The sequence below is a fragment of the Lepus europaeus genome, chromosome 9 (genome assembly GCF_033115175.1).
Source record: "Lepus europaeus isolate LE1 chromosome 9, mLepTim1.pri, whole genome shotgun sequence".
NCBI lineage: Eukaryota > Metazoa > Chordata > Mammalia > Lagomorpha > Leporidae > Lepus > Lepus europaeus.
In genome coordinates, this window is record NC_084835.1 from 13,631,561 (window position 1) to 13,655,313 (window position 23,753).

General features: G+C 63.3%; 1 protein-coding gene across 2 annotated transcripts; it reads left to right on the plus strand.

Annotated features, from left to right (window-relative positions):
- Positions 1-1,772: 1,772 nt before the first annotated feature.
- On the plus strand, positions 1,773-11,468 carry TPRA1 (transmembrane protein adipocyte associated 1). 2 transcript variants are annotated; one of them, XM_062200577.1, is made up of 11 exons: positions 1,773-1,988; positions 7,555-7,695; positions 7,783-7,915; positions 9,216-9,302; positions 9,398-9,470; positions 9,580-9,659; positions 10,103-10,213; positions 10,300-10,360; positions 10,454-10,556; positions 10,636-10,716; positions 11,113-11,468. In XM_062200577.1, the coding sequence occupies exons 2-11, from the start codon at positions 7,571-7,573 to the stop codon at positions 11,375-11,377; spliced, it is 1,119 nt and encodes a 372-aa protein (XP_062056561.1). In that variant the 5' UTR covers positions 1,773-1,988; positions 7,555-7,570; the 3' UTR covers positions 11,378-11,468. The 2 variants fall into 2 exon arrangements, with proteins under 2 accessions (XP_062056561.1, XP_062056560.1); XM_062200576.1 differs by lacking the exon at positions 1,773-1,988 and adding an exon at positions 2,045-2,423.
- The last annotated feature ends 12,285 nt before the right edge of the window (positions 11,469-23,753 follow it).

Here is a 23,753-nt window from a genome sequence, read left to right on the forward strand (position 1 = left end):
GGGAGAGAGAGAGAATATCTTCTGTCTACTGGTTCATTACCCAAATGCCTACAACAGCCAAGTCTGGGCCAGGTCAAAGCCAGAAGTCAGGAGCTCCAAACTGGTGTCCCACATCTTCTGCTGCTTTCCCACGCACATCTGCACGAAGCTAGATCGGAAGTGGAGCAACGGGGACCCAAACCAGCACTCCTATGTGGGACATCCGCACAGCTAATGGCAACCCTGGGCCACAACGCTGGCCCCACCCACACCTCACCTCCTCACCATGACAACCCTGGCACCTCAGACCAGGAGCCAGCCCCGGCACTGTGCCAGCAAGTCCACCCCAGGAATATGTGGAACCTTCCCGGCCACTCCCTCCACCTGGCAGTCACAGGACTCGCTGATGACATCTGAGCGCTGCTCTGTTGCTCTGGGATCGCTATCATCCCCACTGCCGTCCGGGAGCCCGTTCCGCAGCAGCGCGTCCACACGGCCAGCCGTGGCCTGGGGAGGGTGGGATGAGGGCCACCTCCTGCGAGCCGCATCTGCACGTCAAACTACTGTTGATCTGGGCAGAAGCAGCGCGTGTCCTGTATGCCCCCCGGGGATATGGGGATACGGCACAGGCACACTGTCTCCGCCCCTGGGGACCCTGCGGTTCCTCCACAAAGTCAGTAAAACCACTCAGAAACTCACCGATGGGGCCCGAAAGTCAAGAGGAGGGTCAAGGATCGTGGGTGGTGGCGGTGACAGAAAACTCGCTCGCCTCCCACCCCCACCTCCGCCTGTGTCTCAGCACGGAATGAGAGGGTCGTCCTTAGGCCTGATGGGAGGTGCCCCGGACACCTGCTTCCCGGCACATGGCAAGGATGGCAGTGTCCTGCCCCCTGGACGCTAGCAGCAGCCAAGGACGCGCTGCTGCCAGTTCAACATGAGCAGGAATGAACCGGCGGGAGCTGCAGGTTGTGGTCCCTGGAGATCCAAGCGGCAGGTAGCTCCCAGCAAACACAGACACTGACACTTAAGCTGTGCACACCGTGGCCGCGGCCCAGGCTGGGAAAGCTCCAGAAAAAGCCCCACATGGTTACAAGGTTGTCTCTGCCCAGCCGCCTCGCGGTCTGGAACGAGGAACGGGGCCCACCCTCGTTGCAGCCCAGCTGTGCTGTCACGGGTGTGTATTTTGGGGCGACTGTAATAACGGGGTGCCTACCATTTGCGTCAGGCACTGAGTCAGCCTCGGGATGCTACCGAGCAGACGCCCGCACGACACTGATGCGGGGGGTGGGGGGTGGGGAGCAGCAGCCGAACACAAATCATGTGAGGGAGGGATGGTGCTTTGAAGGGACTAAAAGAGCATTATGGGCTGGCGACTGGACAGCTGCACCAGGAAAGCTGCCTTGGGCAGGTGATGCGACAAGGAGCCAGCCAGGTGTCAGGGCGGAGAGAGGGGTGGAGGACCCGAACCAGGCGAGGGGAATGAGGAGGGGGCGGGCAGGAGAGGAGGCCCCCGGGGGCACGTGGGGCCCCATCTCGCAGAGCTGAGTGAACTGAGCGCTGAGGCCCGCAGGGACAGGGGTCCTGGGGGGTGGGGGCAGCCAGGGAGGGCTTTCCGGAGGAAGCCGCCTGATGGCAGCGAGAGGGGTACAGCTCCGGGCTGAGACGCCCGTCCCGGCTGCGAGGCTTCCTGGGCAAGTGCGTGCTTCCGAGGGAGGGCCTTCCCTGGCTTCCTCCCTGGCCCGGGTGACCCAGAGTCACCACTGCCAGCTGCCCCCAGGCGGCGGCCCGCGAGGGGACTATCCCTGGAGGCTCCACCTCGGGCGACCTGGCCGTAGGCTGAGCACCCGTCTGCGGGTTCTGGCCAGTCGCCAGCTGCTGACACCTGGAAGGCGAGCAGGGCAAGAGGTGGAGCGTCTGTGGCTCTCGAGTGCACGGAACTGGGGGCCTTCCCGGTGAGAAACCCAGCGGCTTCTTCCGCACGCAGTGCAGCCGTGCTATCTCTTTAAGAGGTCAGTGGTCCGCCCCGCCCCCTTGGAAACCTGATTGGCCTCTTCTGCGCCTTTCGGGAGAAGTCCGTTCCTATAGGCTACTGCGGCTTCGGGGGCCGGACCTAGGTGCCACAAGTAGGGACGGTGGTTGTTTTCGCATTTTTGGCTGGACGGAAGAGACGGTGCTGTCTTGCGGGTCGCCGCTGCCGGGGAGGACAGCGCGGTGTCTCGGGGGCCCGCGGACCCGCGGCGCTCCCCGAGTCTTGTCTTTCCTGCCTCCCGCCCATTTCCGCGGAGTCAGCCGTCCGCGGCTCTTGAACGACGCTCCCCGGCCTGGGCTACCGTCGGCCGGCCCTGGAGGCCCGGGTCCCGCGGCCTGTGCGGTGGGGTTCACGCACCCAGCGGCGGCTGATGGGCGGCCCTGGGGGCCGGGCCTGAGCGCGGCCAGGACCTCAGGTAAGGAGGGGGACTCTGTCCCTTTCCCTCGCTGCCCGGCCCTATCCCCAGGGACTGGGGCCCACCTGTCCCTGTCCCCGCTCCTCTATCCTGGGTGACCCCTGCCTACTGAGGGCGCAGCCTCAGGAGGCAGCCTTGGGCAGGTCTCGGGGCGCCTGGGACCCCGAAGTGTGCGGGCTCAGCGGAAGGGGCGGCGGTACTTGGGGGTCCCCTCGGGAGTGGGGTCGGGGCACGGCCCAGAAAGAGGGGAATGGCCCCGGGTCGCCCACAAGCAGGAGGGCTTCTGCACCTGGCTTCAGGCCGGGCAGGAAGAGATCTGGGCTTCAGAGCGCCCCCCACCCCCAACCCGGTGCACAAACAGGGGTCCAGGCCCTCCCTGCAGCTTCCAGGAGCTGTTCTCAGCTGGGGCCACAGCCCTGCCCTGGGCTTTGCTGTTCTGTGAGGGGCCCTTGTGGGGGCCCAGGGACCAGACTTCCACCAGACTTGGGGAATGAGGGTGGGGTCCCCTCTCCCCACTCCCAGAGGAGCCCAGCTGCCCTGGGCTGCGGGGTCACTTGTTCACATTGGCAGTGTTCTGGTGAGCCCTGCTCTTGGGTGTGGGTCCTGACACTCAGAGGCTGTGTAAACACACAGCTAGGGCCACCTCACACAGAATGAAAGTGTAGCAAGGAAATCACAGGGGGGCTTCTTGGAGGAGGTGACAAGACAGCTGAGCCCTGAGTGAGGAGGCAGAGTCAGGGGCACAGTGAGCACAGAGGCCCCTGGGGTTAAGACTAAGCTTGGTGTGCAGGAGGAACAAACTGAGAGCCAGCGGCTGGCTGGGCTGGGGGGAGGGACTGAGGCCGAGGGGGGCAGGGGTCAGCTCAGACTGGGCCTTGGAGGCCTAGGGAAGCAGGGCCGGCCCCCTGCTCCCTGGGGGCTCCTGCCCAAGCTGCTGCTGCTGTTTCATAAGGCTTTATGTATTTGAAAGGTAGAGAGACACACGCGCACACACACACACAGATCTTCCACCTGCTGGTTCCCTCCACACACGCTCCCAATAGCCAAGGCTGGGCCAGCCCAAAGCCAGCACCCAGGAACTCCATCAGGGTCTCCCACGGAGGTGGGGCCTGAGCACCTGAGCCACCTGCTGCTGCCTTCCCAGGTGCACCAGCAGGAGGCGGGACTGGAATCTGGGGAGCCGGCATCCCAAGTGTGGTGTCACCCGCTGTGCCACAACACTCAGCCCTGCGTCTCTAGGAAGTGTCCACCCCACCCCCACCCCCGGCACAGAAGGGCGATGGGGGCGCAGCAAAGGAACCTGGCAGCTGTGGCCCGGAGCCCTCCCTACCCCGCTGAGGGCCCAGCGTTTGAGAGCTCGACAACCTGCTAGGGTAGGGAGCCCTGGGCGCCATCAGCCCCCTCTGCTGTGCTCAGGGGTTCCCCTCGCACAGCTCATGGACGGGAGAGCCCAGAGAAGAAGGTGCTTGCCCAGGGGCACACAGCAGGTCCCCATGACCTGTGACATCCTGCCCCACCGGCTGGCTGGCGGCAGAGGGTGGGAGGAGAGGTGGCAGGGCAATGTTAACGAGGCCGGGAAGCTCCCTCCCAGCCTGCCCCAGTTTCTCTGGTCCTGAGGCCTGGGGTTGCCCCCGGGTTCTCTATTTCCTGCAGGCTTCTCCGAGAAGCCCCTCTCCTCTCTTGCACCAGGGTTCCCGCCCTGTCCTCATCCGGCCATCCTGCCTTCTCCTTGTCCAGGAGCCAGCCTGGGCCATGTCCCCAAGGCCGGGAACCCATCCGAGGGCAACGCTGTGAGCATCAGGGAGTGTGCTGGGGAGACTGTGGGTGTTCTGGGCCATCTCTCAGGACTCGGGGCAGAGAAGGCCAAGGCCAAGCCTCTGCATTCCTCTCTATGCAATGGGGCCAGTACTGAGGTTGTTAATTCTTAGAGACTGGCGCGGGGACACGTTACCACTCAGCACCTAGTATGCACGTGGGAGGTGTGCGCTGTTGTTATTTTAAAACCATGACGTCAGTGGGTTTATAAGCATTGACACATACCAGCGACAGCCGCAGGATGCCAGCTTGGTGGAGCGTCACCACGTTAGCAGGGTGCTCTCTGCCCTCCCAGAACCTGTGTGGCGACCTGCATGTCCGTGATCCCTGCAGACGCTCAGGGCTGAGAAGCGCGGCTCTGGAGAGGGCCTGTGCCCTGGACCCACGGCTGCAGGAACCGAGAGATGGAGCCAGACACCTGCCTTGGGGGTGGCTGGGGGCTGGGCTCCGGCGGCTGCCAGCCTGGACTGCAGGCCCAGCAGGTGGCTGTCTGGGGGGGGAACAGTGAGGGTCCCTCTCCTGGGGCTGGGAGGGCTCAGGGCTTGCTCTCTGCAGGGCAGTGGGTGCAGGGGGAGCAGCCCCCGTAACAGTGGGGGCTTTGAAAGGGGCTCATAGCCCCTGGAACCACCCTCTTCCCCTTCATCCCCCCCGGGGTCCCTTCCCGGGAAGCCATGTCAGTGTCACTGTCACAAACATTCACTTCTCCGGTTTGGTTTGCTCCCGCCAGCAACCTTGTGAGATAGGTATTGCCGTCCCAGTGACATTCAGAGAGCGGAAGTGACTCAGCCAAGGTCACCAGCAAGCACGGGGCAGAGCCAGGAGTGGAGCACAGGCCTGCCTAACTCCGTGACCTGTGTTGGCTGGAAGCTTTTCCTTTGCAAAGCCAAGAAATCAGACACAAATGGGCCCACGCAGAGAAGGGAACTCACTGGGTTTTAGAGCCAGAGCGTGTGAGGCCGAATCCCGGGGCTCAGGGAGCTCCCTGCGATGTGACTGCTCCTGTCTCTCAGCTCGGTGCAGTCCTGTGTCAGTTTCTCTCCTGGGGCAGGGGTCCCCAGTTATGGGGCCATAGCCCCCACTCACTGATCTCAGACTGTTTCCTGGAAATCAGAGCTAAAGTCTCAGGGCACAGTCTCATTGGCCAGGGTGACAGGACACCCTGATTGGCCAGGCTTAGCTCACATGCACATTACCGGGAGTTGGGAAGGGGTGGAGTCAGCCAGAAGGAAGCCTCCCAGAGAGCAGGGGAACTGAGGGTCCCCTCCCCTGGCCCTCCCAGGGCTGTGCCAAAGCCCTCCTCTGCACTGCACTGCCGCCACCAGGTGGAGCCACTGTGCTCTCTTGCCAGGACAGCTGCAGTAGCGCCTCAGGGTCCACCGTCCCACCGCGTTCCGCCCTCATCCAGCCACAGCCATCCTGTGCGTGTGAAGCCAGGCCCCGTCACCTCCCTTCCAAGCACCCTGCTCGCTGCATGCGCAGTGAACTCCCGTTGCACATGGGCCCCATCGCCCCCTCCGACCTGGCCCCGTGAGCTTTCCTGATCTCGTCTCCTGCCACGCCGGCCTGCGTCTTGCCCTGTGGCTGCCCGGGCCCAGCCTGCTTCGACGTCAGGGGCCTTGCATTTGCTGTTCTCCCCCTGGAATGCCCCTCACTCAGCCTGCTGCCAGGCTGGCTCCTCCTCAGTTGTTCAGGCCTCCGCACAGGGGTCACCTTGTCTCACCATGCCATCCAAAGCAGCAGGATTCGGGCTGCCTGCCGTCTGCTGCGGGACTCTGGGTGCCAGCCGCCCGGGACACACCTGCAGGCTTCACTGTCGCCGACCCACAGGGCCTCGTCTGTGCGTCCCATCATCACGTCCCAGCCCTCTCTGCTCCCTGCTGAGTCCGAGCGCCTGCCCTTGTGCCTGGCACACAGCGGGTGCTTGGTAAGGGCTGCGAGGCAGGTGCAGGAGCAGGTGGGCTTCTTTGTTCAGATCCCCCATCAGCAGGCAGCAGGGGGGGAGCCGTTACCTTTCAGTGATCAGCTCCCAGTCACCTTGGAGGTCACTGCTAGGTCTCCGTGTCACAGATCCCAGCGGCAGTGCAGCCCCAGCACCAGTGGAGAGGATGGGGGCCCAAGCCGCACTCTTCCACTCACTCCGGGGTCTTCTTTCCTTTTGGCTCAGGCAGGTCTCTAAGTCCCCCCTCCCTCGGGCCGATGTCATAGGCGTCAACGAGCCCTGCACGGCCGAGCAGCTGCCCGCGCTGTGCCCTTGACGTGTTGTCAGGGCGACGTCTGACGTTCTACCTTTGCTGAAGTCACCTGCGACATGCCAGTCGCTGGCGTGCACTCCGCCCCCACACAGGCAACCCCTGCTTCCCCGGTCTGCATTTCCACACGGGCCACACCGCGTGCAGGTCGCGTGCCCAGCCGCACTGCACACCGAGCTTGGCAGATTCAGCCCGTGCTGTCGACCACTCTCTCTATCGCTACGTGGAATCCCACTGGCTGAGCCGGCCTTCGTTCGCCTGTGTGTTCTGCACTCTGAATGCTGGCCCCGTTAGGTTCTGCTCATGCCCCACGCCCTCCTGGCTCATCCTGCCCCGGACTCTCCGGTAGCCTCTGCAGAAGTCCCTGCTGTCATGCCCCGGAGGCCCCTGACCTGGGAGTCTGTGTCTTAGTCTCCCAGCCACCGTCCCCCAGGCTGGACTGACTGCCACCCAGACACCTGGCCTCTGGGCCCGCCCCTGCCGCCCTTGGCCTTGGGATTCCCTCTGCAGGGTCTCCACCTGGGGGCCTGTGTGTCTCCCAGCCACAGCTCAGCGTCCCACGGAGGGAGACAGGGCTCGAGGGTCCCACTCAGGAGTATGTGATGGCTGGCCGTGACCCTCCACAGCTGTGTGGCCTCTGTGCCAGCTCTGCAGGGTGGGGCCGCGGTCACCCACGTGCGGGCCCTGGTGGGGGTGCCTCGCGAGGAGGCACGGGAGCCGGGATACTGAGGCACAGAACAGACATGGAGTTGGGGTAGGGCAGGGCTGGGCTCTGACCCAAGGCTTTACTCCCTGGCTCCATCCTCAGGCCCCACAGAGATGCTCCATCGATGTCACCATTTGGTGGACACAAGATGGAGCCGGACACAAGGACAGATGGACAGGCGGATGGGCGCCTGCCCAGGGCCTGGGCGTGACACTTGCACAAGACCCTCACGTCTCCTCCCGGCCATCAAGCCTGGGGCTGAACTCCTGGTCGGGGGCGGAGCGGCCCCAGCACCCTGTGCAGCCCCTGTGATCCCCCCGCCGGGCCCTCTTACACCTCTACCCCGGTGGCTCTCCCGCAGGGCCCCTGCTGGCAGGATGGACACCCTGGAGGAGGCGACCGGGACTGGCGCCAGCACAGCGTCGCCCGCGCCCATGGCCCCGAACATCACCGTGCCCCACCGCTGCCTGCTGCTGCTCTACGAAGACATTGGCACCTCCAGGTGCGGCCCCTGGGGCGGGACAGCCGGGAGGGGGCGGGGGGGGGAGGCGTGGCCTCACGGGGAGCCGACTTCTCCCCTGTCTGCCAGGGTCCGGTACTGGGACCTCCTGCTGCTCATCCCCAACGTGCTCTTCTTCATCTTCCTGCTCTGGAAGCTTCCGCTGGCACGGGCCAAGATCCGCATCACCCCCAGCCCTATCTTCATCACCTTCTACATCCTGGTGAGTTCACTCCAGTTGCTGACAGAAACCCCGACTCCATATGGCTCAAGGGAGGAAGGGAATTAACCGCTTCTGTAATGAGATACAGGCTTCAGGTATGGCTGGGTCCAGGGCATTAGACTATGTCATCAGGACTCGCCACACCCCCACCCCACGAGCCCTGCTGGGGGTGTTTGTGTCCTCATCCCTGGGAGAGAGGGGTGTTGGGGCTGAGAGGCCGCCCCCCCCGGTGTAGGCTGTCCCTGCTGTCCTCCTCCAGGGCCCCTCTCCCCTGCCCAAGGGAACCCCTGCTCCCTGGAGTCCTCCCCTAGCCGTCACTCTCAGCCACCGCCCCTGCGGGCTGAGCCCTGGGCCCCTCTTCGTGGTCTGGTTCAGAACTTCCCCGTCAGGGGAGCGGGCAGGCAGGGAGGCAGGCGAGGGGCCTGGGTGCCAGGCAGGTGCCTTTTCTGGGAGAGCAGACAGGGAGAAGGGAGCCAGGGCTGATGTTCTAGAACATTCAGCAGGGCCGGGGCAGCCAGGCCGTCCCAGCCTGCTTACTCGGGGACTTTGTCCCACGGGGCTCCGGAGGCAGTGGCGAGAGTGGACTTGGACAGGTGGGTCCCGGGCCCTGACCGTGCAGCTGGGTGACCTAGGGCCTCCTTGCACTGTACCGGCCTCCTGGGTAACACGTGTGGGCTCTGCCTTAGCTTGTGGCCTTCCCGGAGCACCAGCGGGGCAGCTGCAGCCCATCCCACCCAGTGCACCTGCCCAAGGCTCAGACAGAGCCACAGTGTGGCTACGCCTGGGCTCTTGGGCGTCAGAAAACCCGGGGAAGTCGCTGGCTGACAAACTGAGATGCTGCATCAGGCTTGGCCAGATTCAGGGGCTCCATGGTGCTGCTGGGGCACCGTGTCCCCGCCACAGCCCCGCAGAAGCCCGCTCCGCTCGCAGCCGATGTCCTGGGTCTGACCTCCGTGAAGCCGTCTTGGGTCCCAGCCCCGAAGCCTGGGAAAGGCCAGCCCGGGGTCGCAGGCCCGCCCCTGCAGCAGGAGGGGCAGGCTCAGGCTCACCCTCACCGGCAACCACACTCGGGGGAGGGGAGACAATGAAGGGTGCAGCTGTGAGCCCAGCCACTTTGGCATAACACAGGAAACCGTGGCCCGAGAGTAGAGGGTCTCCCCACTGCCCTGCCCCAGCCTCCAACCCAGCCCCTCCTTGCCTTCTTTGGCATCCAAGTCCCCTGCAGGTGTGGGGTGGGCAGGCCGTCCTGCCCCGCCCCCTCGAGGCCCTGCTCCTGACCCTGCCTCTCCCTGCCCACCAGGTGTTCGTGGTGGCACTGGTGGGCATCGCCCGCGCCGTGGTGTCCATGACCGTGAGCGCCTCGGATGCCGCGACGGTGGCTGACAAGGTGTGGCCGAGGCTGCGGCAGGGTGGGCTGGGGAGGCCGGGCTCGGGGGGCGGCGCGGGGCACCCAGGCCAACACTCTGCCCGCTCTGTGCCCAGATCCTGTGGGAGATCACCCGCTTCTTCCTGTTGGCCATTGAGCTGAGCGTGGTCATCCTGGGCCTGGCCTTCGGTGCGTGCGCTGCTGGGGCTCCGGGGCCTGGGTGGTCGCCTCCCCACCCCCACCCGGTGGGTGGCCCGTCCTGATTGCTCCTGCTGAGCGGCCCGCACCTGTCCCCCAGGTCACCTGGAGAGCAAGTCAAGCATCAGACGGGTGCTGGCCATCACCACCGTGCTGTCCCTGGCCTACTCCGTCACCCAGGTGAGTGGGGCTGGGGGCGCCAGGCAGGACCCCGTGGCCTCCTGGTCTGGATCTGGAACAGGTTCTGCAGGTTTTCCAAGCACAGCGTGGACACCTCGGGACACCTGAGAAAACACCTGGGGTGCTTGCTCCCCCGAGGGAGGCCCTGAGCTGCTTCTAAGGTTCCCTGTCCGACCGGCAGGAGGCTCAGAGCCCCAGGAGGGGGAAGGCAGGCTTGAGGGCCACCCAGACCAGCGTCCAGAGTCCCCGCTTAGGCTGGGGCCAGGGCCAGGCCTCTGACAGCCCAGGTCCTGCAGGGAGCAGGCTGGGGCAGCCCCTAGGCAGTCAGACAGCTGGTGGGCCGGCAGGTGTGATGAGCGCATGCGGCTTCGCATCCAGGGAAAGCGGGCAGGGCAGGGCAGGGCAGGGCCAGGAGCCTGAGCCTGCGCCGCCCGCTTCCGCAGGGCACCCTGGAGATCCTGTACCCGGACGCCCACCTCTCAGCCGAGGACTTCAACATCTACGGGCACGGGGGCCGCCAGTTCTGGCTGGTCAGCTCGTGCTGCTTCTTCCTGGTGAGCCCTGTGGCCGGCCGGGGTGCTCGGTGTGCAGGCTCTGGGCCGCAGGCTTGAGTCCGGCGCCTCCCACCTTCTCCCCGCAGGTCTACTCCCTGGTGGTCCTCCTGCCCAAGACCCCGCTGAAGGAACGCATCTCCCTGCCTTGTGAGCGGCTGGGGGCGGGCTGGGGAGGGGGGGGGGGAAGGAGTGGGGGCGGGCCCCAGGGGACACAGAGCCTCACGCCCTGCCCTCCCGCAGCGCGGAGGAGTTTCTACGTGTACGCGGCCATCCTGGCGCTGCTCAACCTGCTGCAGGGGCTGGGGAGCGCGCTGCTCTGCGCCGACATCATCGAGGGGCTGTGGTACGGGCGCGGGGGGCGGGGATGGGGGGCGGGGGGCGGGGCCCCGAGGACCCGCCCTGACCTGCGCGCCCCGCTCCAGCTGTGTGGACGCCACCACCTTCCTCTACTTCAGCTTCTTCGCGCCGCTCATCTACGTGGCCTTCCTCCGGGGCTTCTTCGGGTGAGTCCAGCCGGCCGGCCTGTGTGCGCGGGCCTCCGGCGCCCCCACGTGGCTGCCGGCGGAACCGTGCGCGTGCGCGTGCCGTGGCGCGGCCCCGCCAGGCACCACGGGGGCGCGGCGTACGCTGTGCGCGCCCACGTGGGCTCTGTCCTCTCCCCGGGAGAGCGCGGCTGCGGGCATGGTCCCGCATGGCCGTTTTCCACTTCGCGGATCTCCGCGCACCCCTGCCCCAAGCGTTCGCAAGCGCGTGCGTTTGGAGAAGTGCCCGGCCGAGGGCGCGCTGCAGGCGCCGACCCGGCCATCAGGCACCTGCTGGCGGCTCCCCTTCCGCATCCGATGGCCTCAGTGCCCAAGGCAGCCGGGGAGCTGCCTCTGACCCTGTCTCCTGCCCAGCAGCTCGGAGCCCAAGATCCTCTTCTCCTACAAATGCCAAGTGGACGAGACGGAGGAGCCCGACGTGCACCTGCCCCAGCCCTACGCCGTGGCCCGGCGCGAGGGCCTGGAGGCCGCAGGGGCCGCCGGGGCCTCCGCCGCCTGCTACTCCAGCACGCAGTTCGACTCGGCTGGCGTCGCCTACTTGGACGACGTGGCCTCCATGCCCTGCCACACGGGCAGCATCAACAGCACAGACAGCGAGCGCTGGAGGGTCATCAACGCCTGAGCACAGCTGCCCGGGGCCATGGCGCGGACTTGCCCTGGGGGACCCGGGGCCGAGGCCGGGCACAGCAGGGCGAGGTGGCAGGGCCAGGCCCAGGCTCAGGGCCTCTTCCTGTCCTGCCCCCGGGGCTCCCAGTCCCCCTGGGGCCCCCTTCCGCCTGCCCTCGGCTTCCCCGCCCAGGGCAGGCTGGCAGCGGGTAGCTCCCTCGCCCCGCTGCCCCGTCCCCACGGCACTCTGGCCTCCTCCAAGCCCACCAGGGTGGGTGGACTGAAGCGTGTATATTTTCGTGATCTATTTTTTAATAAAAAGGAAAAGCGGCAGATGGGGCTGCAGTGCCTGGGCCTGTCCCTTTCCGGAACCCCAAGGGCTGGGGGGCTCCCCAGGCCTCATGCTCCCTCTGCCAAGACACACGGACCAGCACCCAGGCCCTGGGCTGGCCGCAGCGAGACGCAGACGCCAGACCCTGCGTGTGTGTGGGAGATGTCACCAGCCGGGGGAGTCGCGGCCTCTCCCGTGAGGTTTCCAGCGGTCCTTCCTCTGCCCCTTGCATGGCCATCTGGGCCAGCCCTGCCCTGCCCAGCTCCAGCTGTCCTCTGGGGAGCCGGACGAGAAGGCCGCGTGCGGGGGTGGCCGCATGCAGTGTGGCACCAGGTGATGCCACAGCCACGCCCCAGGACAGAGCAATCGGACAGGAACGGGCAGAGACTAAGCGTGGGCAAGGCCGGGCCTCCCCACAGGGTCCCGCGTGGGAACCTCAGGCCGGCTTTTGCCAGCTCTGCTGAAGCGGGGAGGCCGGGGCTCCCAGCGCCGTGCTGGGACAGCAGTGTAGACTCTCGGCATTGATACCCCCACTGGACAGATGGGACCCCCGGGGGTGCACATGTGGCTGGGTGGGACGGCATCCTGGCAGTGAGGCTCAGAGACCAGGTCTCTGACCACTGCGCTACAGTCACAGCCAGCCAAAACGCCTTCCATACAGAGTGGGCTCTGAGCCTGGTTCCCAGGCAGCCGTGCCACGGTGTGGCACCTGCAGCACACATAGCCGGTGGGAGGGGTGCCAAGGAGACCCCCCCCAGAATTGCCAGGGTGCTTGTGGCACAGCTGGGTCCGGACGCGCCCCAGTTTCCCCACCTGTACTGCAGCGCTGGTCATGGCTCCTGGGCAGTGTCGCCCTCCCGTGGACCAGGGAGCACACGCAGATCCCGGCAGCTGCTGTGAACAATGCTGGCAGCTGGGCTCCAGCCTGGGGCTCCCAGGGACACAAAAGCAGTTCCCGCTGGCCAGAGACAAATGGCTTTCAGGCGAGGAAGGGGCTGATGCAAGGGGAAGACGGGAGAGCCCCCTAGGGCTGCAGCCTGGGAATCCCGCAGCCGGAGCGGGCGCCAAGGCTCCCATAGTCTCGGCCTTCCTGAAGGTTCCTGCTCTTGTTCTGGTTTCAGGTGCGACCCCTCATCCTCTGTGGGCTGCCACATGGTTCGTAAAAAACCTGTTCTCAGAATTTCAGTATTCTGGGGCTTCTTGCACACATCCGGATTGTCAGCTGCTGATCCGGGGCTCCCCCCAGAACGGAAGGCAGCACGGGTTTCTGGTGTCCCCGGCGGACTCCACCCCCACGGCCCGGAGGGTGGCAGCCGTCCCTCCTCCTGCATTGCTGAAATCCCATTACCGGGCAGCAGGGGGAGACAGGCAAGCAGGCTCCACGGGGCCAAGAGCAGGACAGGGTCAGAGAGGAAGGGGACGCAGGTGTGGGGCACATGGCTCAGGGCAGATGGCGGCTCCACGTGGCCAGAGCGAGGGGCTGCGAGTGGACGTGACCTGGCCAGGAGGGGCTTCTGGTGGTGTGGTCCAGGCGCGGGCAGGGCCCCGTGACATCACCCCATCCAAACTGTGTGTGGTCCTTGTCCCTGTGACCTCTGCTGTCCTCAGCCTCCTGGGCACAGCAGGGTGGCCGTGGCTCCAGCTGTCCAGTCCCGCCTCGCTCCGCAGTGCGGTCGGCCATCACGCCTTCTGGTGGAGGAACTGTCCCACGAGCGGTGCTTCCTGGCCTCCATTTCCACTTCACGGCTGCCGTGGCAGGGAGGCCGTGAAATGCAGCATTTCCTTGTGTGGGGGGTGTGGAGGGGTGCTGTGCACATGCTGTCCCCAATCAGTAAGACAGACAGAAAACAGATGTCGGAGTGAAGCTGGCGGTCTCCGCCAGGAGTACTGGGGAGTTGTCGATGGGGCTCCCCACGTCCTCACACCCACCCACAGCCGTTTCACAATCATGTGACGAATTACGGCATCACGGATACAACGAAACCCCTCTCTGTTCCCTCACCTGACCCCCACGCAGCAGTTTCTGTATCCACACGAAACAGGAGGTCTGGTCTCACGTGCTCTGAAATTCATCAGAGGGTGGCGCCGATGGCCTCTCTGACAGCTTGCTGTGCCCTCCTGTTTGGTTTTGGGGGCTGCTCTATGTTGACACCTGCAATGACTATTATTCTGTTACATCAACGAGGCAGTATGTTAGTCTTCAGTTCTCCCGGGGATCCGGGATGTTAGCAAACGGACAGCAAATGAGGTTCTGATGTTTCAAGTGACTTTATCAGGAGCCCTTGGGGGTCATCCTCATGGATGAAACTGCTGGGGTCATGGGCGCACATGGCCCCAGATCCACTCCTGCTGCAGCCAAGTATTCTTTCTACTGATAGCTATCCTGGGTGCTTTATCTGTAAGGCAGAGAGAGAGAGAGAGAGAGGTCTGTCATCTCCTGGCTCACTCCCCACTGCAGGCAACAGCTGGGGCTGGGCCAGGCTGAAGCCAGGAGCCTGGAAGTCATTTTGACTTGAGTGGCAGGGATCCGGCTACTTGAGCCGTCACCTGCCGCCTCCCAGAACGCGCACTAGCAGGAAGCTGGGTTGGAAGTGGAGCCGGGACTCCAGCCCAGGCACTGTGATAGGGGATGCAGGCAACCCCAGCAATGTCCTAACAGCTGCCCCACACGCCCACCCCTCGCACTGTTTTAGGAGGGTAAAGGAGTTCTGAGGGCCAAGAGCTGCAGCTCTGCCAAGGGACAGACCCCGCGTCGTGACCCCGAGAGCTGGGCCACGTGACGGGCAATCCACAGGGAAGTGGCGTCCGGGCTGCTGCAGCCGTATGGCTCTGCCCGCTCCACTCCTCGGACGCCAAGGGCAAAGTGATCTGAGAACGGGCCGGCCGGTGGGGACGAGCCCACGTTGGCTGGCTGCCCTGCCACGCGCCTCTCGGGAGACAGCTCCAGCTCCGGTGACATGGGACGCACTCCTCGTGTTCTTGGCATCTCTCAGAGAGACTGCAGCCCAGCCCAGCCAGGGACCGGGGCCGGGGGGGGGGGCTGCCAAAGGGATGTGGCCAACCTAGCCTCTCTGACTCCATTCCCACTGCGGGGAACTGAGTCACCCGGAGCGGAGAGTCCTTGTCCAGCCAGGGGACACCCCCACCCTGAGAGGGACTCTCTGTCTCCACAAGGGCCCTTCCCTTCCCAGGGGACCACTTCTCACTTCCCTGACCTGACTGTGTGGAGGAACCAGCACCTGGAAGGTTCTGGAGAAATCTGGCTTCCCCAGAATTGTCTGAGAACATGGCTTAGGTGGCACTATCTGTGTGTGTCACGGTGACCGGGTCCCACCCCAGGCCGGGCAACCACGGGCTCAGGTGACACCTGCTTCCTGGGGCTGAGTCAGCGCTCCACCCACAGGCCGGGCGGGGGTCCGGGTGGCTGCACCCTGGCTTGTTCCCAGGGGAGGGTCCCAGCAGCAGGAAGTCAGACAGAGGGGGAAGGGATCTCCACACAACAGTCACGACCAAGGGGAAGAATCAGCTCTGCCCCAGAACCGGGCCGGGCCTGAACTTCGCCTCCCTGGCAGCAGCACTTCCTCCCCTCCTGCCCCCACCAGCGGCCCCCTCGCTCTGCCCGCTTCTCATGCCGGGTGCACAGCAGCGGCCAGACCACATGAACGTCCCTGCCCGCGAGTCAGAGGTGGGACCCTGCCCTGACCTGTGCGTCCCGTCTCTCGCGTCTTCCCCAGTCTGGAACATTCCTCGGTCTTTGACTTTGAGACTTGGATGCCATAGGTCACCCTCCTGTGTTCTCCATGGGAAGTCCTGCAGCTTGGGTTTGAGGGATGGGCCCTGGTGCCGAGATGCAGGTTACGTGCTCAGGGGGACCGTCAAGGAAGCGACTCTTGTTCTCCATGCACCTGCCAGGGGCCCCAAGGCCAGGCTGTCACCTGATCATGGAAGGAGGGTCCTGTGGACTTCCACCCTGGGAATGCGCCCCCACCCCTCCACTCGGGAGCCTGGGTGTGCACGCTGTTTGTCACCTTGAAGCTACACCGTAGCCTGACTTGCGATTCTTCCCCAACTGTCAGCCATGTGACAAGTTTGCAGTGACACTGTGCCCATTTGCAGGTCACTTGTCTGCACAGAGCGCCACCTCCTCTCCCTGCAGTCGCTCACGGGGACCTCACTGATGACCCACGTACTCTAGGGGTCATTCAGAGGAGAACAAGGTTACTTTTAAGAGTGTGTGTGTGTGGGGGGGTTGTGTTGTGGGGGGGTGGTGTTGTGGCGTAGTGGGCTAAGTCTCCACCCGTGGTGCCAGCATCCCATACAGGTGCCAGTTTGAGTCCTGGCTGCTCCACTTCTGATCCAGCTCCCTGCTAATGGCCTGGGCAAACAGTGGAAGAAGGCCCACGTGCTTGGGCCCCTGCATCCACATGGGGGACCCGGAAAAAGCTCCTGGCTTGGATTGGCACAGCTCCGGCCATTGCAGCCATCTGGGGGAGTGAACCAGTACATGGTAGACCTTTCTCTGTCTCTTTCCCTAATTCTGCCTCTCAAAGAAATTTTTTTTTTTTTGACAGGCAGAGTGGATAGTGAGAGAGAGAGAGACAAAGAGAAAGGTCTTCCTTTTTGCCGCTGGTTCACCCTACAATGGCCGCTGTGGCTGGCGCATCTCGCTGATCCGAAGCCAGGAGCCAGGTGCTTCTCCTGGTCTCCCATGCGGGTGCAGGGCCCAAGCACTTGGGCCATCCTCCACTGCCTTCCTGGGCCACAGCAGAGAGCTGGCCTGGAAGAGGGGCAACTGGGATAGAATCCGGCGCCCGACCGGGACTAGAACCCGGTGTGCCGGTGCCGCAAGGCGGAGGATTAGCCTGTTAAGCCACGGTGCCGGCCTCAGAGAAATCTTAAAAATAGAATGATGGGGCAATAGTTCCTCAGGACTGCCCCCAGCAAAGTGCCCTGGCAGGTGCACCCACCTACGACCTCCCTCACTACCGCCCCCGCCCGGCTGACTTCCTCTAAAGGAGAACCTGCTTCCACCACCCCTAGGGACCCCTCCCCACCTAGTTCCAGGATCCAGGCCTCAGAAGTCCCGACATCTCTCCTTGGCTCAGCGCCACCCTACGCCCCCATTCTGTCAACAAGAACTGTGCGTTTGGTTTCTAAAACGCAGCTCTGTCCCTCTCCAGTGGCACCAGCCTGCTCCGTGCTGCTGCCCCTCCACCCTGCCCCGAATCTTTGCACAACACAGCTCTGCCCCGAGCCCCGGCCATCCCTTAGCCCCCTTCCACTGTGAACACCTGGGTCCTCAGGAGGCCCCCCGAGGCCCCTCCTCACCTGGGGCTCCACTCCCAGCCCCAATCTGAGTTTTCACACCCTAACAGTCACCTTGCCAGCAGGTGGTCTACACTGTACATTTTCACACTGCAAAGTCACCTTTTCACAACCATCCAAAGATGTACAGGAGTGCAGATTACATAAGAACACGATCCTGGCATCTGTCGTAAATGTAATTCAGAACCGGTGACGTTATCCTGTAGCCTCCCCACCTGCCACTAGAGGGCTCTCTGTAGCAGCTACACAGGGAGGCCACACACTTGTCATTTGCTGTCCCTGCCACTCCTCATCAGTGGTGACCAAGAACCCAGGGAGCTGACTGAGAAAAAGTGTTCGTGTTTATTTGAAAAGCAGAGATAGATATAGAAAAATAGAAATATAGAAAGAGAAACAGATCCCATTTGCCAGTCTGTTCCTCAAATGCCTCCAACAGTTGGAGCTGTAGGAGGCTGAAGCCAGGAGCTAGGAACTCAAGCTGGGTCTCCCACGTGGGTGGCAGGGGCCCAGGTACTTGAGCCACCACCACCACCTCCCAAGACGCTCATTACGGGGAAGCTGGAGTCGGGAGCAGAGCTGGACTTGAACCCAGGCACCGTCACATGGTGCCAGGGTATCCTGAGCAGCATTTTAACCAAACATCTGCCCCCGAAAGAGATTCTGGATCGGAGGCTGTGCTTAGCGATTTCGAGCACGAAACCGGATATATTGGTCTATTTAAAAAAGTCACATTCATAGAAGCCAATTCAAGCTTCATTTGCATATTTGAAGGTATTGTATTTGGAAATTTAATTCCTCTCCAAAATGGAGTATATTCTTCAAACACTGGGGAATGTCACGTTCTCACCACGCGTCACGTGGGCGCTCTCACTCCCCTTCCTGCTTCTCCTTGGTCAACTGTGACGGGCAGCAGGTCGGGGTGTCCGGAGCGAGCACCCGTGGCTCCCTCTCCTCCTCCCATGATTCACTCCTTCTCATCTTTCAACCTCCCTGGACCACACGAGCAACCAGTGGCCCCCACGACACGCATTGCCCGGAAGGGTTTTGTTGCACAGCCACGTGTGGAGCGCCTGCCCAGAGCCAAGCCCCGCACAAGACCCTCTGCCTCTGAACAGAAGACCTGGGCAGGTACCGCGCAGGTTCCCATTTGGCAGATGATAAAACTGAGGCTCAGAGGGGCTGATGATTCGGCCGAGCTCAGCCGGCCGGTAACTGGTGGAGCTGTGATGAGACCCAGGCAGGCTGGCTCGGGGACCACGCTCTCTGCTGCCCTGGGCTGGCCGCCTGCACACGAGCCCCCTCCAGTGCTGGCGTTGCTCCTGTACGCGTGATTTTCATCTCTGTGGGGGCACCCAGTACAAGCCTTGGTATTGGTAAGTGCTATCTCTCCCTATATATGTTATGCAAACAAATGAATAAAAGTACTAGTCCTTTTGATGATCAAAATTCCACTCAACCCTAAGTTTCCTTTCATGGCATGAAGGGGTATGAGGCAAGAAGTCTGAAGCCCCCATCCCAGAGGAGATGAGTGGCACTGTCTCAGGGGACAGAGGTGGCTGGCCTGGGCCTGCCTGAAAGGGACTCAGGGAAGGCTTCCCTGAGGAGGATACACTGAGGAGGGTTTTGAGGGATGAGTAGGAGTTCAGTGAAGCCCAGAACCCAGCCCTATAGGATATGGGATGGAAGAAGCATCTGTGACGGCTCAGTCTCAGCATCAAGCCATGGCCCTGTCATTCCATGTGGGGGTTGGGGAGACAAAACAACTTCGTGGGAACAGCAGAGGGTTCCTCGCAGATGGCCATGGGCCAACCCCAGCAAACTCCCAGCTGCCGTCTGGACCAGCAGGCAAAAGCAGGGAGAGGGGGCGGGGGTCGGGGGTCCCACCCGGAAGCCAGGGACCTGCACTGTGTGCAGCCATCTGTGCCGCCACACCCCAGCATCTGCCCCGGGGAACGTGTCTGCGGTGACCTCCCCGCGCTCAGGAAACACGTGGCATGAGAAAGCCCCCACCCCCCTGGATGCACAACCACGGGGCAGACGTGTGCGGGCCGGCAGGCTCAGCGCCACACATCACATCACACGTATTTCCAACGCGCCACTGCAAAGAACAGGTGCACGCCCTTGGGAAACTCCACCGCCGCCGGACGCTGTGCCAGGGCCTGCGCCGAGCCCAGCAACTTCTCCGCAGTGCTGCTTTGTCAGAGCACAGCGCGGGCAACCGTCCGGCACCCGAGGGGACCAGGGTGCGGTCTGGGCGGACGGCGGCGTGCGCGCTATCCCGTCCCGCAGAGCGCACGCGTGGCGAGCGCCGCTTACTATGGAGCGAAAGCAACAGGGCAGCCCACGCTGTGGTCTGAACGCTAGGAGCCCACCTGGGAAAGGCGGAGGTCAGAGCCAGCGTGGAAGAGGGGCCCTGAGACTTGCCGGGGGTGTACCCACGGGCGATTCTGAGCTATGAGGCGGCGGCACCCCCTCTCCACTCAGTTTTGAAAAGAAACGTGAACTTGGCGCGCACGTGTGAAAATCGCGTATGAAGGCGCGAGGCTGGACCCAACCTCAATTCCGGCCAGAGGGGAGCCACGGAGAAACGGAGGTAGAGTCCTCCCAGGGTACGACCCGCGGGTGTGAGAGAGCTTTCCAGACGAGCTGTGGTGAGGGAGCGTCTCCAAGACGTATGAGGTGGACCAGAGCAAAACAACAACAGTATTGATAGCACGCCGTCGGTTCTAGGCAAATTTTCCTGCGTGCGCGCACACACAGACCTCTGGAAGGAGCCCCAGGAAACCAGTAGCAGTGTTTATTCCAAGGCAAGGAACCGTGGGCTGTGACCAGGTGGAGCTACACCTAACTGCACACCTGTTTATAGCTTGACTTTCAAACTTTTTTTTTTTTGCATTATTAGCATGTGTTTCCTATGTGAGAGCCTAAATTAAAAACAAAGGAGAAGAAAGCCCAGCCACGCTTAGGGAAGTGGCCAGCAGAGACGCCGCCAGAAAAAGCTGGTCTCCCGGCCGCAGAGGCACCACCCAGTGGCCCCCTCCCCACCGTGGCTTCCCTGGCTTCCCAGGACTCCGCCCTCCGCCTTCTCCTGCCCCGCGGGGTGAGGTCTGGGGGCGGAACAGGGCCATGGGGCCGCGGCGCTCTGCCTCTAACTCCCTGCCAATTTTCTGCCAGGCTGGACTAGCTGCTGCAGGATCCCTTCTGTTAACAAACTGCCCCGGAGAGCGAGGCAATTAGGCCCAGCTTTACCTGGAACGTACAGCCCCGCCTCTTCTCCCCAGCGTGGAAGAGGGGCGGGGCTCAAGGCAGGAGGCTGGGCGATGGCTGCTCAGGGCAGTCTCCAGGGGTGGGCGCGTGCAGCCACGGCCTGGTTTGTCCCTCCCTGCTACCATCTGCAGCATTCATTCATTCGTGTGTTTGTTGAATGACTATCACATGACAGGTGCCGATCTAGGTGTTGTGATCCAGCAGAGAATGCAAGAGACAAGGTCCCTCTCCCTTGGAACCTTTGCTCTACCAGGGACACAGAAGATCAAACACATAAGCAAGGAAGGTGGCGGGTGGGGGGTGGGGGGGTGAGCCGAGGCTTCCCTGAGGCAGTTACCATCCTGATAAGGATGACAGCTTTTCATATAGAGGCCACAGCAGGTGCAAAGGCCCTGTGGTATGTCTGGGTTTGCTTAACATGGGCGAGACCAAAGAGTAAAATGGTTACAGCACGGAGTCACAGCAGAATGTGGGGGCAGTCCTGCCCTTGTGGAGCTCCAAGAAAACTCCTGGAGGATATGCTGTCTACGACCCAGGGAGGGAGAGGGCCGGGCCTGAACTTCCCAGCAGGGGCGGCCGTGGGAGTCAGGACTGCTAAACCTCAACAGCAGTCCAGGCGCCCCAGTCAGGGGCCCACAGGGCCCAGCTCAGCGCAGGGAGCAATCCGGCCCCAAGGGCAGAGCGGCCCACGTCCTGAGCTTGACGAGGGGCTTTTGGATCCAACTGTCAGACCGGGGGACAGCTCCAGCAAAAGCTACACAGCCGGCTCAGAGGGTGTTCGGGTGGGGCAGGGTGGGGATAAGATCACAGAACCCCTCTGTATTCCAGCGGCTGGTCCAAGAGCATCTGGGGGCAGTTCTGGGCCTGCCGCATTGTAGGGACGGTCAGCAGCAGGTCATCTTAGTGCCCAGGCCTTGCACCAGACTTGCAAACCCCCAAATCTGCATTCGGCAAAGACAGAAAATGCACCATCCCAGAGCGTCCGCAGTGCAAGGTGGGTTCCCCTGCAGCCCCCTCCCAGGAGAACGCCCCTCCCACGCACACACACACACTGTAGCGTTCTATATATACTCCTCCCGGTCTGGCTTCTTGCCTCCTCCTCAGAGCCATCTACATTATATAAACATTTTAAATTTGTGAATAGAAAATAGATCCTCATGGGGCTTGGCCACAACCCTGATCGTGGCTAAGAATCTCTGTCGTCTCTGCTGCTGGCACCCGTGCTGGGCAGCCACCACCTGTGGCCTCCTGGAGGGCTTCTTCCCACAGTCACCAGCACCCACGAGCACCCTTTCGTCCTGGAGAGCTTCAAGACGGCCATGGCCGGGCAGGTGCTCGGCCCGGTGGTGAAGACGCCCTATCCCACGCTGGAGTGCCAGGGTTCAAGCTCAGGCTCCACAGCGGATGCTGGCTCCTTGCTCGGGCACAACCAGGTGGGCAACAGGTGATGGCTCAGACAGTTGTGTCCCTGCCCTCCAGGAGGGAGGCCCGCACTGGGCTCCGCCCCAGCCGCCGTGGGCATCCGGAGCGAGACACAGCAGCTGGGAGCTCGTTCCTCTATCTCTGTGTTTCATTCACCCCAGTGCCAAAAACAAATGGCCGAGCAGGGAGACTGCAACTAAATCCACTAGACACTAAGAGAATTCGCACTCAAGCTCTTCCTGCCCAGACTACAACGGCCCTGAGAGGCGAAGGCTGCGAGCCTGGGGTGGACACGTGAGGTCAGCTCGGCCAGGACAGCACTGCCCGGACTGGGCCTGCCACTCCCGCTGGGTGACCTCGGCCACGGCCCCCTGTGAAGCGCGCTCCACACCGGGGAGGGGCACGAAGAGGGTGAACACTGAGCAGGGCTCCCCAGGTCCAGCCTCGGGGGTGGGGCTCCCCGGACTCAGCGGCGGGCGCGGTGCTCGGCGCGGCCAGCAGGGGGCGTCCGGGCTGCGCAGTGCCCTCTGCGCGCCGTTCGCTCCCTGGGTCCTGCGGTGCAGCAGAGCTCCGAGCCACGCCCACCCCGTGAGGACCACTGGCTCGGACCCCAGACCCTACCCTGGGACTCCTCTCCCAAATCCAGCACGAGCCCCCCCGAGACCCCATCCCATCCTCCAGCTTGGGTCCTGCCCCCAGACCCTGCTCAGTGGACCTCCCACCCCACTCCTTGCACCCCGTGCCCCCCTGCCCACCCCCTAGCTCGGGCTATAACCCGGATATAGCGGTCCATGCCCAGCCCTCCCAGCCTGAGCAACGCCCCGGGCCCTCCCTTGGGCTTTAGCTGCCTGGAGCTGTGGGTTTGACGCCGGACTCGGGCTGAGCCGACCCTGCCCATGGCCTCATTTTAAACCAGCAAGGCCACCTCCAGGGGCTCCTGTCACCTTCAAATAGACTCCCGGCGCTCGTGCCCGACACCCTCCTTCCTCTGGGCAGATCCCTCCCTCCCTCCCCTCCTCCTCCCTGGTGCTGATGCACAGGGCAGTCTCGGTGACACGACAGCTGGCCTCTGTGCCATGACCAGGACCTAACCCCTGGGGGGGAGGACCCAGGTCAGCTCCCGACCCCCTGCTCTGGCTTACACAGGCTGAGCTCCGACACGGGCCGGTGCTGTTCAACTCCTCTCATGGGGTCTCATTGTTAACCTCATGCCCCGATTTCCACTTCGTGGGTGGAGCCGCCTGCCCAAGGTCACGCAGCTGTAAGTGGAGGAGGCGGACTTTGAATCGATAGACCCATGATGTGAAACGCCTCCAACACTGCCACAGTGACACCCCACCCTGGGAGCAGATGGGGAAACTGAGGCTTGCCACCCAGGTCCTGTGCTCCAGGAGCGGCTGGGACCAGTTTCCCCTCATGGGATGGCTCCATTGTGCGCTGACAGCGAGGGTCTCTGAAATCCTTTGCATCTTGAAGGCTGGATTTGGGGGTCCTTTGTCAGCTCAGCAGGGGAGGGCACCCAAGAGGGGCAGCACCACGCGTGGTGCAAACAGGAGGGGGCGGCTCTGCCAGTACTCACCCCACCCCTACCATGTGAAGGGGGGAGCTGCAGCCCACTGCAGGGGGCCGGGGGCAGCCCCATACTGGTTATCCCAGGGACGCCAACAAGCCACAAGCCACCCAACTTCTAGCTGTTGGCAACCGATGGAACGTTTAAAAACTAAGCAGGTCAAGCAGAAGGGTTCTGTGGGCTCCCACTCCAATCCAGGTCTGGGTACCGGAGCTTTGGCTTCCCCATCCATGAAGCGAGGATTTTGTGTGCTAATAATAGAGAAGGCCGCATGGCAGGGTGGCATCGCCAGCCACATGGCCACAGAGGCTGTGACGCACACCAGGCTCAGGTCTTTCCCTCTGTGGCCCTTGGCTTGCACTGCGAACTCTCCTGCCACACACACAAGCCATGGCCAGTCGGACGCCTGCTGAGACCCCCAGCCACCTCTGTCTACTCCTCCCTTTGACCATTCGGCTCCGCGATCCCTCGCCATCT

Coding starts and splice junctions, on each gene's coding strand:
- TPRA1 (XM_062200577.1), top strand. CDS start 7,571: ATGGACACCCTGGAGGAGGCGACCGGGACTGGCGCCAGCACAGCGTCG. Junction 9,303..9,397: donor CCGCGACGGTGGCTGACAAG/GTGTGGCCGAGG, acceptor CTCTGTGCCCAG/ATCCTGTGGGAGATCACCCG. Junction 10,214..10,299: donor GCTCGTGCTGCTTCTTCCTG/GTGAGCCCTGTG, acceptor TTCTCCCCGCAG/GTCTACTCCCTGGTGGTCCT.